Source organism: Hylaeus volcanicus, chromosome 6 (genome assembly GCF_026283585.1).
Source record: "Hylaeus volcanicus isolate JK05 chromosome 6, UHH_iyHylVolc1.0_haploid, whole genome shotgun sequence".
In the NCBI taxonomy this organism is placed as follows: domain Eukaryota; kingdom Metazoa; phylum Arthropoda; class Insecta; order Hymenoptera; family Colletidae; genus Hylaeus; species Hylaeus volcanicus.
This window is the reverse complement of record NC_071981.1, coordinates 10,765,180-10,782,969: the sequence shown is the minus strand read 5'-3', so window position 1 is coordinate 10,782,969 and position 17,790 is coordinate 10,765,180. Positions and strand designations below refer to the sequence as shown.

General features: G+C 38.3%; 1 protein-coding gene across 19 annotated transcripts in view; it reads left to right on the top strand.

Annotated features, from left to right (window-relative positions):
• LOC128878681 (voltage-dependent L-type calcium channel subunit beta-2) overlaps positions 1 to 17,790 on the top strand; it is a 168,977-nt gene that overhangs the window by 125,161 nt on the left and 26,026 nt on the right. For 18 of the 19 annotated variants that reach the window (XR_008457464.1, XR_008457465.1, XR_008457463.1 and 15 more), the window contains one exon: positions 17,501 to 17,617. Coding sequence is in view for 15 of the 19 variants with exons in the window: in XM_054127081.1 (XP_053983056.1) it covers positions 17,501 to 17,617 (117 nt within the window). In the remaining 4 variants the exon portion in view is untranslated. Of the gene's footprint in view, positions 1 to 5,761; positions 5,981 to 10,602; positions 11,149 to 17,500; positions 17,618 to 17,790 lie in introns of those variants that run through there. The other variant, XM_054127092.1, reaches the window with a different exon arrangement.

Sequence of the window (17,790 nt, the reverse complement as noted above, 5' to 3'; positions counted from 1 at the left end):
CATGATTTTCCGCGACAGGACATTTTTTTTTTCAGAAAACCCCTTCATTGGTTTGTGACGCACTAAGAGCCAATTGTAACGCAATATTTTTTTGTTACTACAGTAAAATCTCCTTAAATGTACAAATTTCTATACGACAAATGCACAGAAACCATCCCCACTACGGACCACTAATACCAGCTACGGCACCTTGATGTTATCCCTGCTAATCTAAATCTAATTTCACTTTACACTTTACACTTTACACTTTTACACTTTACTCTTTACGCTTTTGCGCTTTACACTACATTTTTGCACTTTGCACTTTATAAGTTCGCAGCCATTAACTCGATATTACTCGTGACGAACAATCCTTCTTGAGTATTAATAACAGTGCACATATGTTATCTTTTTTCATAGGAGTGTAAAAGATTACAGAGATTAATATTTCGAAACTCTTGAAATTTTATACACCAGTGCTTCTCAACCTTTTTAGATTAAAAAACGCCTATTTTGTCGGGTCTTCTTCTTAATTCGTCCACATAGTTTTTTAGAGCTTGAAATTGCATGAAAATCCCCAAAATAATGTCGGTTAGGTTTAGGTTAGGTATAAGTAAAACGATAAATGTATTTATGATAATATTTTCTATACGATAAATGTACAGAAACCATTCCCACCACTTTACACTTTACACTTTACAAGTTTGCAGCCATTAGCTCGATATTACTCGCGACGAAGGATTGTTCGTCACGAGTAATATCGATTACCAGATCTCACCACGTGGAGGTTGCTGCGACTGGAGACCCGGAGATAAAAGGAATCAAACTTCCTTCTATCTCCCTCTACATAGAGCATACATACATAGATGCATACTCTACATAGAGTCGACGAGCTTAATACTAAGTACGAAACGATGAAAATCAAAGGAAAACAAAATTCCCTTCGATTTTCAAAGTCTAAGTCTGACTCTACCAAACAATTATTTGAACTAAGAGAGTTAAATTGAGATCGCGACGCGACGCGACCATGAAACTAGACTTACTGAGTCAGTCCCGTTTCCTCTTGTTGGATCTGGACTCGAGAGGAAGACGACCGACGCCTCTGAACCAGTCCTCCACACCCTGCATCCATCTGGGAGCCACGATAGGACCCGACTTGCACCCGTCTCACTGCGCTTTGGACTTACTGTACTGCGCCGGGAGCCGGGGCTACACCAGACGGGATACAGAGAGTAGAGAACCGATCCGGAAGAGCCGATTGTCTTCCTCTCGAATACAGATCCACTAGGAGGACGGCAACCGACTTTTCTGTCCAGTTACACAGTCGGTCACTTCACTTATGACATGAAGCAATAGTGACCGATGTGAAGAACGAAGTTGCGAGTCCAATATGGACCTACGAACAAGCAAAAGAATTGAACAAATGATTAATAATTGTTTGGTAGAGGACAGACACTCGTACATCCATGCCTTAAAGCTAACCAAACTAAACTAAGATACCCAAAACCAATACCAAGCTATGATAACTAAGGGAAATTACAAATAGGAAGGACGCGAAACGCGGACGTGCGATCGCAAGATCCATACCAACAGAAGGATCATCGAAGAATGAGCTCTCGCCCCTCGCATACCTGTGTCGGTCGAGGGTCGCGGCTCGCTTGTACGTCTCGAAGTAGGGGAAGAGCGAACAACAACCCTGTGACGCTCGATTCGAAGGCTCGTTGGATCCATCGATAAAATAATTTGTGAAACATTAATATCACAGCAAAATCATATTCCCCATCATTGTTTAAATAATAAGTACAATATTTGTTCAAGCAATGACCGAGAATATGACTTTGCTGTAATATTATATCGCGTAGACAGCAGTAGATGCTTTTTCTAAAAATGTTCGAAATCATTACTAATTAATAAGTAACTTGTGATTTCAGTCAGCAACCAATTACGTTTCTTTCGAGTAGCTTCGTATGTGGATGACCTAATAGTTTCCGAAATATTGGACCACATAAATTTTGTCCCGCTAGATCGCTGAAATATCACACTGTGCATCCTCTTCTTTATTGCCTGTTCTCGTCTACCTTCATTGCATTCGTCCTCCACTTTTCAAGCTGTGTGACGGGACATATTTATTTTGTTATTACCCAGCCATCTCATCGCCTCACAGCATTTTTCACCATATAACGGGATGTGAATTTCAGCTGTTCGAAAATAAAAAGATATTCAATCTTGAAAATTGGAGAATAGGGTAAGTGAAATCGAAAATTTTCACCGATTGTGATTTATTTTCAAAAATCTATCCAGAATGCAAGCAAAAATTGTCAACACTTTTGGTACATATATGTCGCAGAGAAATGATAAAAATAGAGATTTGATCAAATCCCTAAGGTAGATGATCAATTCACGGGAGATATTAAAATAACAACTCTGTGAGGTCATTTCCCTAAAGAAAGTAAGTGATTTGATCAAATCCCTTAACTGTTTTAGTGTAAAGATGGAATAATATAATTTGATCAAACTTTAACTGTTTTAGTGTAAAGATGAAATAATATAATTTGATCAAATCCCTTAACTGTTTCAGTGTAAAGATGAAATAATATCGTTTAGATATTGAAAGTATTTATTTAGTAAATCATGCGTTATTAAAAGTAGAATAGGTAATACAACAATACTCATAGAAACATAAATTATTTATTCGAGACTAATTAGCAAAAGAAATAGGTACTTAAGCTGATATTTTAAAAAACAAAAAGAATATTTTTAGGGAATGTAATTAATAAATAATAATGTTCATTCATTTTTATTAAAACACGTTGTCGATTTGTGGCATCTCGAGTTAGAAAGTACGTTACTTTCTTAAGTACCTATTTTTTTTGCTAATTAGTTTCGAATAAATAATTTATGTTATTGGATTACGACTATTGTTGTATTACCTAATAACGCATGATTTACTAAATTAATATTTTTAATATCTAAACAATATTATTCCATCTGTTCACTAAAACAGTCAAGGGATTTGATCAAATCATATTATTTCATCTTTACACTAAAACAGTTAAGGGATTTGATCAAATCACTTACTTTCTTTAGAGAAATGACCTCACAGAGTTGTTATTTTAACATCTCCCGTGAATTGATCATCTACCTTAGGGATTTGATCAAATCTCTATTTTTATCATTTCCCTGCGACATATACACTCCTAAGTTCCTTAGTACTATAAGGGTTAAAGTCATGTGTAGAATTTTTTGTAATCCAGATTTATTACTCTTACTATCAGTTACTATCTCTGTTTTTCCAAAATGATAATACATGGGTAAAAGATTTCAAACGATCGCTGTCGCCGAGACACTCAATCTAAATTGGTTTGTTTGGCGTAAACGATATTTTATTCAGCATTAGTTTTCTAAAAAAACTGAGCTGTTAAGAGAAGAAAAAAGAATATTCCTTTCTTATTCTATGTACTTTACACTTCGTTCGTGTAAAAAGAAGTATGTATAGAGAAAGAAAAAACGATACTACAATAGTATCGATACATACAGTGGGTGTAGAAAGTATTCGTACACTGATCAATTTCCAAAAAAACTATGTAAAATTGTAATTTATTAACTTATTTTTTATAAACAATGACATTCTACATATTCTCGGAAATCTCTAAAATAGATAGAGTACAAAAAAAAGCTATTTATGTAAGTTACGAAATTAACAAAAAAAAAAAAAAAAAGGAAGAAAGAAAAAACAATTAATCGATAGAAATATTGAAGCAATAAGTATTCGCATAACTGTTTAATTTTTTAAATTTCGTTTAAAAAAAAGAAATTTACATTAATTTATAAGTATATAATACTTCCTTCGAGGGATTTACTTTTGATTTTATAATTATTGCAACTCTTCTAAGCATTAAATTAACTAAATTATTAGTTATTCGAATTGGGATCTTCTTCAATTCCTCTATTAAAGTCTTTTTTAAAAGTATTTTACTGGAAATTTGACGAAGCAATAAACTAATGTGTTTACATTATAAACACTACTGTAAATGGTTCGTCATAAGAATCGTACAAATACTTATTGCTTCTATACTTTTACCCACTTTTCGCATTTTTTTGTTAATTTCACAAATTATATTAACTAGTATCATACTAGTACTAGTATTATCTTAGAGATTTCGGAGAATATGTAAAATATCATTGAATATAAAAAGAGAAGTTAAGAAACTACAATTTCACACAAAAGTTTTTTAGGAAATTGATCGGTGTACGAATACATTCTACACCCACTGTATGTAACTGGTATGGTACCGTTTCAGAACCGATATACGTAGATCCGATGTAGAACAAATATAAAACTGTTTCAAAATCGATGTAATACAGTTGTAACCTTTTTCCCCTCTGAGGGACCATCGTAAGTCCAACAAAGTTTCTTAGTGATTACACAGGATAAACTTAGGCGAGCGCGAAATTTTCAAAGTGTATGCTTTCTTGAAAGTTTCCACTTAAATGTCACGAAATACCAAATCAAAATATGGTATATATACTGAGATGTATATAACTAAATATGAGCGGTGTTACGTAGTAAGAGAATGTATGAACACTTAAAAAGTATGGTGTATGAACATACTTCGTATGAAATGGTGCAAAATATAAAGATAAATCTCAAAGATAGAAACTTTTGATGCATATCTGTGTCTGTTTCACACACTGTCACACATTAAAATAGTATAAAACAGTATAGAGTAGTATAAAATGTTGAGTTTTGTGAACTTTTGTTGAACGTGCTTTATAACTTACATTATTTAATATGACATGCTTCCTGTTTGCATATTCTGTAACGAAATGTCACCGAGTATATAAAGGTTAATCTATAATTGTTATAACTTCTTTTCGGTTTTTTCTTACAGTCAGAATCTTTATATAAAATATAACAGTTTGAAACATTTATTTTTGGAATTTTTTAAATTGCTGGTTTTAATTGTCAGGCCTAGAATTTTCCAAACCACCCCTCGTAATCTCCTACATCTCACCTTGGAAAGGTGACGTCGTTAAATATATTTTCGACACCGTGTTGAAAATTTCATAAAAATCAGAGTCAATCGAGCAATATTCACCTATCAGTTCCATTGCTAGCCATCTTCGACTTCTCCAAAAAACCTGTGTTATCTCGATGTCGAAGACAGCCAACAGATAAATCGTGAAAAGTTCCGACCGCCCCCCGTCCCTCGAATCAACCATCCGTCGTTCCACGAATAGACCAAAGGTACGAATCGAAACCTGGATCGAACACTTGTCTCCGCTAACGTGAAAAAAGCTCCCGTCTCTATTCTCGACCGCCGTGACCCGGCAAACTCATCGGCCAAACATTCGATTCACCCGAATGACACACTTCTGCTGGGAGAACCTTTGACCGCAGCGGCCACGAAGAAGACGCCTCGTGGTTCCGCGATTCGACGATCGTCCCACACGCACGAGGACACACACACGTACACACGTCCAATTGGACGCGCATACACACAAACGAACGGGGCACGAGGCACGATAGGACACGTTGCCTTTAGGGTGCAGTGGCCTGGCGTTGTCGTGTGGGTCGCGGCGGGTGGCAAAGATCGGGGGTAGGGGGTCGGTGGATCGATATAGTTACGGGGGTGTCGTCCGGCTCTCTCGGTGGCGCCACAGAGCGGTTGAGTCGGAAAACCCTTCGTCAACTAACCCCCAGGCCAGCGAACGCCGACTCGGGGGGGGGGGGGGGGCGGGGGACCCAACCACGTAGCGTCAGTGCGCGGAGCAACGTCGTCTCAATCGCCGTTCCCGTCCTGGGTGCGTGCGTGTCAGTTGAAATTGGTTCGCGATCGCGGGAGGGTGGAACGAGCACCTCCAGGTGGCGGCGAGCCGAAGACGAGCGCGTGTGTGCCGACAGCGGGGTTAGAGCGCGCGACCGTGGCCAGTCCCGACGTTTCCAAGCTGTTGATATTTGTTTTTCTTATCTGCTTCCGTGCGAGAAGATCAAACGCAGGTACCGGTCTACCGAGTAATTCTTCCCTCGACAAGGGTCGTGCACCAGCCCCGGCGCCAATCGAAACGCCTTATCTCTCGAGCAGGCGTCTTGGTTGGCGAGTAGAGCTAGAGATTTTCCGGCCCTTTCCACCGAATGGTTCCTACACAAGGGAGATTATTCCGTGACTGTTCGAGGTTACTCGAAACAAGACCCCGTGTGCTCGTAGTGCTTGGATCGAAACTCGTCTACGAGAGTCTGTAATAATCTAATGTATGACGTACACTTGGCAGGTCTACTCTTGAGATTGGGTATCGGGAGCAAGAGCATTTCACACGAGCGGTGGAGCCTAAGCGATGGAAATTTTCCCGAGTCTGTTACGCTCGTTGTTCGTGCCTCCGAGTGAAGGAACCCTTACTCTCTATGCTGTGTCCATTAGCCTTCCGAGAGCAACTTTTGAAAGCAAATCTCTCCAGCAGACGCCAGACATAAGTCTTCACCGTAAATACTCCGAATGCGCAATAGCGTCGAGTCGAGAGGCTTCCGTTCGACAACCCGTATTTGGCAATGGTTAGGATGGGAAGACTCACAGTGGCCCAATGTACACTCGTGATTGTGGCGATTACGGACGCAACCAAGCTCCACGGATGAATGTTGATTACGCCTCGCGACTGGCTCGAGTCGATCGACGCGAACGTGGACTCGACACTACGGCGATGTCGTTGACCCCTTTACAAGCATACTCTGTTTTCGCAGTCGTGCTTTCGGTGAATTCGCTTCGAGGATCTCGATTCACGAGTCGTTTAGGGGAGTCTACCTCTGGCCGCGATGCAGTGAAGCCTCGGTCCTATTTTTCTTCGTGCCGCGCGTCAACGCTTCTCCAGGATATTAGGGTCGTGTTCAGGAGAAGACAAAAGAGACTCTGGATACGGATGGGGCTGTTGTTTTAGAAAGGATACCGGAATCGCCACCAGTGCGGCTGTTCTTTTTATTCTCGAGGCGTCGAGTCTTTTCTTTTCTGAATCTTGCTATCCGCGTGAAACCGAGGTGTCTAGGTAATCGTCCCTCGGGACCGAATAATCGCCAACTGTTTACAAGAGGATAAACGCGTTCGAGGGTAGAGCGTTACAAAGAGGTCAACGGAATCGATTGCCCTCTCCTCCTTCGTCGATGCTGATAATTCGAGAGGCCTCGATTTTTTTTCAAATTGTTGCGTTCTCGATTAGCCAACCGGCTCGAAACCCACTCGGGGCAGGCTATATACGCTAATTCATTATCCGGCTAACCCAGCGATCAGGGAGTTGCGTGACTATAGTGGCTCGTCTGTAATATAATCCAGTTTCTGTTCAGCATGTTCCATTTACTGCTCGAACTTGCAGCGCGTACAGTCGGTCACATAAGTGTAGATTCACTTATTTGGTCTTGTAGGAAAAGTTAAAATAAGGATGCAGGGTTGAATTAACTCGAAGAGTTCTTCTCAGTTCTCAAATAACTTCATGCATTTTTGATTATTTACAGCTATTTACCACCGTACCGATATCTAAATCGTTGTGTCACACTGACGATCGATAAAAATAAAAATAGAAACATTCGAGTTAGCGCCACCATAATGGTAAATAATACAATGGAAAAGTTCGTTGCGATCGTTACTTGAAGTAAGTTTTTACAGGGAAAATATACTATATAAATTTCATATTAATAAATACTACACTTGTATTTAAGTATAGGGTAAATAAATAGTCAAATTTAAATGTATTAAATATAATACATATTACATCAAATTTAATGTAAACAAGTACAATTCTATATATTCATATTTTATATCAATTATTAATGTACTTTCTTGCATATTTTTTCCATTATTAATGTGTTGAATAATCGACTATTTTTGCTATCCAGTCAGTCATGAAGTTTCATTCTTTTTCAACATCTATTTATTTTCAACGAAAATATACCAAATTTTTTACAGAAAAAATTTAAATTCGAAATGTATCTCAAATGATTCTAGAAGTCGAATTCAGCAGGATAATATTCCAAAGTCAGAATTTTGTAGACGTTTTAACTGGAGATGCCGCGAGGCTCCAATAATGTTTTCAGAAGGAAAGAAATGTTAAAGAAAAATTGAATTCCTTCATACAACGTTACGATAATTAAAATTCAAGACTTGCTTCGTGTAATTTTTTCGAAACAAGATCCTCGAAGAGAACAGCAAATTATACGTTTTTGGGAACATTGTTTTCAATTTGCATGAGAGTAAATCAAATTGTTAGTCTGATTCTACACTTTTTTTCCTGGTATATTTTTCATCGTTGGAGTACCTCCTCTCTTCAGGCGTATCAATTATAACAACTAAATAAACCTGTGGCGATATTTCAATATTAGCGAATCAAGAAGTTAATCCATTAGTTACTACCAGGGTGTAGATATCAAAGGCTTCTAATGTTTCATGCTTGTGTCCGAATACATGTAACCGCCAAATTAATCTCTGGTGACTACTGGACTGTAATCTCTAAAGCTCGTGCCATAATTCCTCACTAATATTGTATGCATAGTGTACATGAACTTACATTGTTACATAAACTTCTGTAAGGTTGCATTTGAGCCGTCTTCGATCACTGCTTATCATTTGTTCATCTATTGAGAATCTTGAGAAACTTGTCTTTCATCCAAATAAATATTGCCAGCGAACTAACCTCGCTTGTTTTTTTACGATATTTACGCCTCGTGATCTCGTAAGCTGTGGAAAAAATTAAATAATTATGATATGTATGAAAATAATTGTTCACAATTTTAGCAGTGTGGATAGATTCATTTTTTCCCTGAAAAAGAGATGAACCTTTAATAATTGGTTTTGCATTTACAGTTATTACTTCATCCATCAGCTTTACACGTCGATGCTTCGTAATTCTACGTTAAAAATCGAATACTTCTTTTCCTTTAAAATTTCTTACAATACAATTTCTTTCTATAACAAGATTCCTCCACTTACTTGGCGTTTGACTCGAAACATTGAAACTTTCCTGATACGATAAAGGGAATATATCTTTATCAAGTCTGTATAAATTTACATACACATTTATTACAAAAGTATAGATCTTTCGTTTCGAAAAAATTCCGTCTTTGTTCGTCGTTTATCATATTTCCGCAATTTGTCATTTACGTACAGACCAAATGTACCAAATATAGAATCTCTAGAAAAGTTTCTTCATTATTCAAGGCTAACGATCACAATCTCATAGCGTCTATCCTCCGATCCCAGCTATTAAAAGAATAACAGGCTGGTCCACGTCATGAGAGGGATGCACAGCGTCAATTTATATAAGCGGTATCGGCCGAGTGATCCCTCAATCTTGTTTAAGCTGGTGGCAGGAGGGGGAGTGGACCTTGGGGAGGTTGGAAAGTTTGCGTTCGAAGTTTTCGTCGTTCACGAGCATGGACTACGCCTCGATACCTTGGGCTGGCAGTTTCCACGTCAGGCGACTCGCTGGGGCTTTTTCCCTAACAACGATATAGTCGTTACATTAATTGCTACTGTCGTAATTAACGAGCGAACAGTTGGTAGGTGGGCGAATCGTGCGCGACCAAGACGGTCCCCTCGTTAAGATGCTCGCTCTCGAGAGCAATTATATCAGCATATTTCGTGACAGGAGTGGAATGGCGCCGGTCTGGCACCGCGCTGGGAGCATAAATCTGTATTAGTGGATCCGTCGTAAAAGGACGAATTGAACTGACGCGGAGGAAACGATCGACATCCTTCCTAGGAGCTTTTCTCTCTTTGGGTTTCCGTTACGTTGCTAACGGAGCTTTTAATAGCGTATAGTACAGGCTTCCTCAAACTAGATTCGTAAACGTAGCGAGCGTGAGCCAGCTTTCCAAAGAAAGGATTGTCACAAATTGGATAGTCATTGGCTATTTGGTTATTGGCCATGTGTAACGGCGTTCAACTTCACGGAGCAGACGAGGACCTATGTGTTCTGTACGATACAGAACGTATCGTACGTAATGATTAGCTCATTAGGACTAGAACTGTTAAATATTCATCAGCAGTTGACATGTGTAAACTAGCTCTGCGATTGTCCATGTGTAACGAAACCTAACTTTGGTGATCAGATCAGAACCAGAACAATGGAGCCAGTACTCAACGTTTACTAATAGTAGACCTGTCAATGTTTAGACTACTCCTAAGAAGTGGAACGCTTCGGTTTTATACTCTTCGCAGCTTTCACGCTCTATTTTCATCTCAATCGTTAGTCAGAGACGTGTACTTCTAGCTAGAGTAAAAATCACTAATTTGTACATTTCGCGAGTAATCCTCGGCTAGTATTTCACAATTGGGGATGCAATAGCACAAAAGGCAGACTATCGGTTGGAATAATTGATTACACGCCCGCGGTGGAAAACGGCACACGTGTTCCTCTATTAGATCTCACGTTTTTTTATAACTAACCGTCGCTATCTTTCCAACTACCTCGGCACTTGTCGCTGAATTTTGTCGATTGCTGACTTTTTGCCGACTCGATTTCCCTCCACCTTTCGGGCGAGAGACACCGAATCGAAGCACGTCGCCTTGTATAGGTTACCGCTACATTACCAATCGCGAATTGCCAGATCGTGAAAATCTCAAATATCTTCTCCCCCAACAGTGTCCCCCAGAGTCACCAAAGAGACGTCGTCGAGGAGAAAAGGGTTAATCTCGCGAAGGATCCCGCGATGGTCGCGCAAGTCGAGGCACCAGGTCGTCGAGATGCGATGACGCTCGCACGCCGAGAGTAGATCGCGACGTATATTTGGATGGCTTGCAAACGGAAGCGCAAAAAGTCGTGGAAGAGCGCCTGAGGGGGGGGACGTCCAGCTGCCCTACGCCCTTGCGCCGACCAGCATGGCGTAGCGGCGCACGAGACCGCGCGAACCTTTCAAACGGAGCCGATCACGAGCCGAGTGACACGGTGACAAAGCAACGGAGAGGTGAAAAAGCCGGATACGCAATGCGGTAGCGTGTGCTAAGCTTTTGAGCTTAGCGGATCAACGTCGTGTCTCAGATATCGGAACCGTGAACAGTGTGTGTCGGGGCCCAACGAAAGTGGATTGAAGAGCCACTCGAAGAACGGCCCTGGCGACGACGGTGGCGGCTTCCGGCGATGATCGGATACAATCAACACAATTCTGGCTACAACAAGCTGTTCACTCAGGTATAATGCGTGGGTCCTTATTCAAAACACTTTTTATTAGGTCATCCCATAAGTAATGTTGTCGCTTATCTTACCGTAAATAAACATCTGTGCCGCATCGTGACCATGCGTTTATCAAAACCTCGCCCTACATCTTTTAAAAATGAAACTACCAAGGGCAATGGATAATTATCGCACTTGTAACTGTATTAGTGTATACTTAGAGGGAGGAAGAACAAAATAATATACTAATATAATTAGTCCTTTATTACAATAGATCTTCCCAAAAATTTGGGTGAAACTATTGTTAACAATTGAGCTATTTTAAAAAGTTTGAAGTACATGGGTCAAACCGATCGGCTGGATCGGTTTAGTGTTAAGGAGTGCCTTTTCGATTTTTTTCATTCATGATTATAAAACGAATGCAAGAGAAAACCATTTGCAGCATTGTAAGTTGTGTTAGGATCCTGGGTAGAAAATTCATTGTTTTATAATATTGGTAGTATTAGGATTCTTCTTTTCGACATATGTTATTTTCATTGATCCTGAAATTTGTTATACGTATTTGGTTTTTCAAATAATCGTCATACCCTTTTCACGTTTCCTTACTTCTCTATATTTGATTGGTTAATTTAAAATAATTGTATTCTTCTTTATTTGCAACCCCTTTTTGCTTTAAATAAATATGGGAGGTTATATTGTATATTTATATCGGGATGTACAAGTTTATGCTTCTCTATTATCATCTAGACCAGTGGTTTCCAAATTTATTGTTACTACGCCTCCCTTAAAAATATTTAATCATTTGGCGCCCCCCTTGAAGATTTCATAAAATAAAAACACAAACATTTTTACTCTTATAAAATATATTCATACAAACTAATGGAAAACGATATTTTATTATTGTAATTTGGAAAATTGTTCACTGTGACTAATTTTCGCGGCTCCCTTTAGACTAGTCCGCGCCTCTCAGTTTGGAAAACGCTGATCTAGACCAAAGAAGACAACATCACATTCCATTAAAAATATTATTTTCATTCATCGATCGGACAAACATAAACATTGAATTATCTTGTTTGCTCGTGTTCTGTACTCGTGCCCTGTTTTCGTGTAAATTTCACGGAAAACTTGGACTCTCGGTTGCAAAGTTATTTTTTTTACACGTGGCATGATTGCAGGGTGCATCCCTAAGAGGATGGCGCTTGTAACACAGGCGATTCTCACAAAGGGTGTCAATGAATCGCCAACCTTACAAAGTAAATGAGTTGCGAGGGAAGTTCGCAGTCGCCTGCGAAGCGTCTTCTTCTCTTTCTCGATTTATAAAAGGGTTCTCTGTGGGGTCGCGTCATAACGCGTCATACAAGTTTCGCATTAATCAGCCTGGCGTGAAATAAAACCGACGAGGCATGCTATCGCTGCAACGGCACCGATCCTTTGCGTTGCAATCTAAATCGATCTGGTTTACATTTTGAGCGTGAAACCGAGCGTTTCTGGTATGCTCCATTGTCCCTGCTACCGCTGTTTTCGCCCCTATTACGGACTCACTCTTTTTATAGGTATCGCGGTTTTATTACTTTGTTTATATTATTCCACTATTCGCACATATGTAACGAACACCATTTGCCTCGCTTTGCACGCTCTTCGGACACTTTATTGCCACGTTGACTCAGCATTTATGGCCCTCTCCAACAATTATTTCATTCGTTTCATTTTTATTTCAATGAGTATATATTACAGTTTTATAGAATATTACGTCGTTTTAGAATCGTCACAATTAAATTTAATTATTTTTCATCGATCAATACGATTAACATATGTATTATTATGTATTATTTGATATTTTATTAGAATATTTCAATTTCTATTAAAGTGCAAATATATCGTAATAATAATATGGACGTATATGAAATGTTAAAGAGATTCAAACATTCATACATTAATAAAATATCAAATAATTCATAGTGACATACATGTTAATTGAATAATTACAACGTTTACAACGTATATGTTACAATATGTAACAATAATGTTCTTACATTATCTTTTCTTAGTGGTCAGTCAAACCAGTTAAGGATTTTTAATACAAACTAAACAATTTGAAGCATTTATTTCGTAACAAGAACATAGAACAGAGAAGAAATAAATAAAATATAAATAAACATTGGTTGAGCGATGCTGAAAGGGTAAGGTTCAGTGTATTGTTGTTCTACAACCTAACCCTGCAATTTTCTACATGACTAACAATTAAGTATCGATTCCCGTCCTTAAAGTGGATTTACCGAACAATGTTTACCATGGATCGCCGTACGTAGAACCATACCACAGTAAAAGTTTCCGTTACGTCGGAACGCATACGAGAATTTATTGCGTCCAATTGTTTTTAACTGTTCTCGTCCTTAAGGTTTCCAGAGGGGAAAGCAAGGTCGCTGTGACACGCACAGATAAATTTACACAGTCACGCACGAGAAGTAGGTAGAGAGAGACGATTAAGTAAAGGCCGTTGGCATGGTTACAACCCCAAGTCGAATGAATTCATCCTCCGAAAAAATTCCTCCTCGTCCGAGAGGGTAGAAAAACGGCGGTGAATTTTTCTATAAACAAGTTTGACTTTCCGGCTTCGACCCAGATGCTTGACGTCTTCGAACAGTGGTGTCTTCGGATGACGTACGTTGTTCCAAGTTTTTGACATTGGGAATTTAAAGAAAAACTGGTTAGAAGCGTGTTTTTAAATTTCAATTTTCGACGTTTGAAACGACGTAAGGTTATTAGACTGAATTATTCAAATAAAGAATCAGTGTTATTTACTCTTGGTACTTGATAACTAATCATTTGAACAAATTAATGATGCGAGTGATAAGTAGAAATAATAAGGACTTCCAATAAAGGATCCAATATTTTTATATTATTGTAAGTTGCGGGATTGGTTCATTGTGCGACACGATGAAATGCAAATCGAACAATAAGTGACGGCGCAAATACACGACGCGGCCATCCTTTGCATTTAATTATGTACTTAATTACGGGACATGCGGAAGCTTCGACTTTGAAAAGCGGATCAATACGTCAATGTCACCGGTCGGGATCGATAAAACTGTTATAAATTACGCCTTGCCTTCATAGATTCCTTGTTTACGACAAGCACCGATAAGACTTCCATCGAGGGAGGCAATCGATTCGATTAATTTGGACGGGAATTAATTGAGAGCCAAGAAGCTCCCTTGTTGCTACATCGTTGCCAATAGATACGAGATAAGGTGGTCTTCGGACATTTGGTCGAACATTTCGCCTGCAGACGCAATGAATTGCGTTATGTCGTTATATTGATAGAATTATAATTTCTATCGCGCGTTATTCGGGTTCCACGGAAATCGACACCGATTTCGCTGACCAGAATTCATCGACACTAATATTGACCGCGATATATATTCTCTGCGTGGATAATTGCATACATATAGTAGATAACTCTTTAAATTAAACTCTCTGCATAATTAAACGATCGAAGGTAAAATAAATCGTCTAAGTAAAGAAATAAAGAAAATAGCACTCGTTTAAACTCAAGCACCCAAATAGTCACTTTTTAAAGAGTACGAGGATTATATGATGGACACTGGTGTGCAGAATAACATATTTGAATTTCAGAAAGATAGGTTTGATAGATTTCTTTTTATCCTGACAAACAGATGCAAAATGATGTTTCTAGAAAAACACGTTTAAACCTTTAGTGACACGTGGGCACGCGATTGACAACCCTTCACGGATCATTTAATATCTTCGTTAATTTTACGAACTTTTTCATAATTTGGAGAGAGCATTTTTTAAATGTACATATGTCTTACAGAAAATGAAAGAAGAAAATTGATTTTTTCAAATCGTTACTGTGATGTGTTCTCTTATAACTTTCATTCGTGCTTAACTTCACTATGACGTCTATCAGTTTCAATCGGCTGCAAATAGCCTCTCCAAATTTTAATAGTGCATTTTTAAATATACTTACTTTCGAAACTAGAACAAAAATTGATATGTTTAAAGTTTTACACTGGAAAGATCACTTAAACCAATTTGGAGTTTTCATCTCTGAGATAATCAATTCTTCTATATTTTATAACCGAACTTGATTTTCACAGATGTATAAATCACTTATTAAAGAATAGTGTACAGTCTAACAATTTTTTTAAATATTTCATTATACTTATCGTGACACTTTAAGGCTACAGTTTTCATTGATTCACGTAATTTTGAAACACGCGAGGAAGAAACTGCGCGTAGAGCAAGTAGAATGGTATTGTCTGTGTCTTACCGGCACTGGCCGTTTCTACTGCGCGGCCTTTTTCACTGATTTACTTATTTCTAATGGTAAACTCGCATTTGTACGATACTTTTCCTGGGTAAATGTCTTCTTGTTGTACGATTTTTACATTACGATCACGATCTTTTAACTCTTAATAGACGTCAAGTTGGAGATTTTTTTTCTAAAAGACGCATTTATTTTTTTTAATGAAATTGGCCACATTTAATAAATTGGCACTCCTTAATATTACAACAAAAATAATTCAAAAATGTTTATTCATCAAAAATATAAATATGAAAATAAAATTATTATGGTGTGTTGCAATAAGAAGGAAAATTTGAAGAAATGGAGCTACCTCTTTATTGCTGCACACCCCTCAATTCAAAAAGTTTTAGTTAATATATTATTAATATATCTCCAATTTGAACAAAGCATTTTACAAAATATTATTTTGCGATAAAATAGCGATCACCTAAATAAATTGTCGATTTTCGGACAAAAAACGCCCCTTTTCGATTACACAGATATTAAATATTATGCAAAAGCTTTAAAAACATAAACTAAATTGCTTCACTAGTTTTTGAGATACCGTAGTCACCGATTAAGAAGAAATCATTTCGAGAAAAACACATTTAAACTTTCAAATTCAATTTACGCATGAAGTCGTTTATCTTCAACTTCAAGCGGATTGACTTGAAATTTTCAGGGGCTATTTTTACCATCATATACCGTAAGAAAACGTCCAAAAAGTCAAAAATTTAAGTGTTCTGATCGGACATGCCCCCTTAATAAGAACAAAATTAAGACAGCAAATTTTTGATACAAAAAAATTTGTTCCACTCAACAAAAAAGTATAGTATTCTTCCATATTAATTAGCGTTAGTACAACATTTGTCGCGTATGCACCACGTACGTAAGGGTTAACATATGATTCAATTAAAGCAACACAAAAGCTGTTTTAACAAGTGCACGGTAAGCTCTTCTGACAAATTTAACACTCCGAAAGAATTAACCGGTGTCCCGCGTTTCCGGCGGCAGTTTCGATTCAAATAACAAAACGATTGTGTAAACCGTTGCTTTAAAATGTTTATAAAGTCTGTTCAATAGCGAACCAACAGCACTTGTCTGAAAATCCGACGGGAGTACTCATTCTTAACTAATACCTCCTGACACTGTAAGCCCTTGAGAACTTCATCAAAACTTTCGTAGACAAAACAACGGAGGTGCTTCATAGTTCGCGGAGCTTTGGCCTCTTGAAAAATCTCGCGGGAACCATCATGTTCGCTGGTAGTGGTCGAAATTCTGGGAATGTGGAACGTAACGTAATGCCATCAAGGAATTCCGAGTTTCAGATTATGGGCGGTTGGCTTTGCCTCGTTCGAAGCAATCGATAAGCAGACACGAAGACGTGAAAGGATCGTCTCGATACGCTGTACAATATGCTACTACGTCTCTGATTCTCTCGCGTCATGTATTTCTTATGAATATACGTATATCAGCCGGAACATACGAACAAACGAGTATAAGATAAATGGCATAACGAATATCAAGGAATAAAATCAAAGAAAACTGGAAGAAAATAGAATTGATGAGGCACATAGAATAAGATGAAAGTGAAGAAATGAATACTTTCTTTCCTTTTTTGTCTTTACTAGAAAAGACAAAGAAAATGCTACTCAATTATTTTTGGAATGCAATGAGAAAATGTAAATAGAGAAATCATGTAAAAAAAAAATAATGTAAGGATTGTAATAATGGGGAATTAAATGTTAAAATCGAGTACACTTCTGTGCACTCTAATAAATGAAATAACAAATTTTGTTTGTATAAAATTTATTTATTCGTCTTGAATCATTTTTTTTAAATATATGAAATGTGTAAGAGAAGATATAGCGTAGACGTAATATCCTTGTTGTTAATAATTCGTCTGACATCCGTCGGATAAGACGTTCTAGAAATATGCTCTTCGATTAATAATTCGCATTAACCCCGTAACTTTGTTGGTAACAACCGAACGAGAATCCAAACTGTAATAACTCTCGTGGCCCGAGGGCGCAATCTGAACGTGTTTGTTTCGTGTTTCAGGGCTCGGCAGACTCGAACTACTCGCAGCCGAGCTCAGATCTCTCGCTGGACGAGGAGAAAGAGAGCTTACGTCGCGAGAAGGAGAGGCAGGCCCTCAATCAACTTGAAAAAGCCAGGGTAAGTCATTGATCTTTCGCATGTTCCAGTTTCCTCTCCTTCCATCGTCTGCTGTTTTTCCATGAGTCTTTCGTAAATCGTTCGTATCGATCGAGCGTCTTCCGGACAGAGGATGGGGGTCGGTGCTTCCGACGCCAGCCTCGCGAAGCGTCTGAGTCGCCGCCAGGGAATGA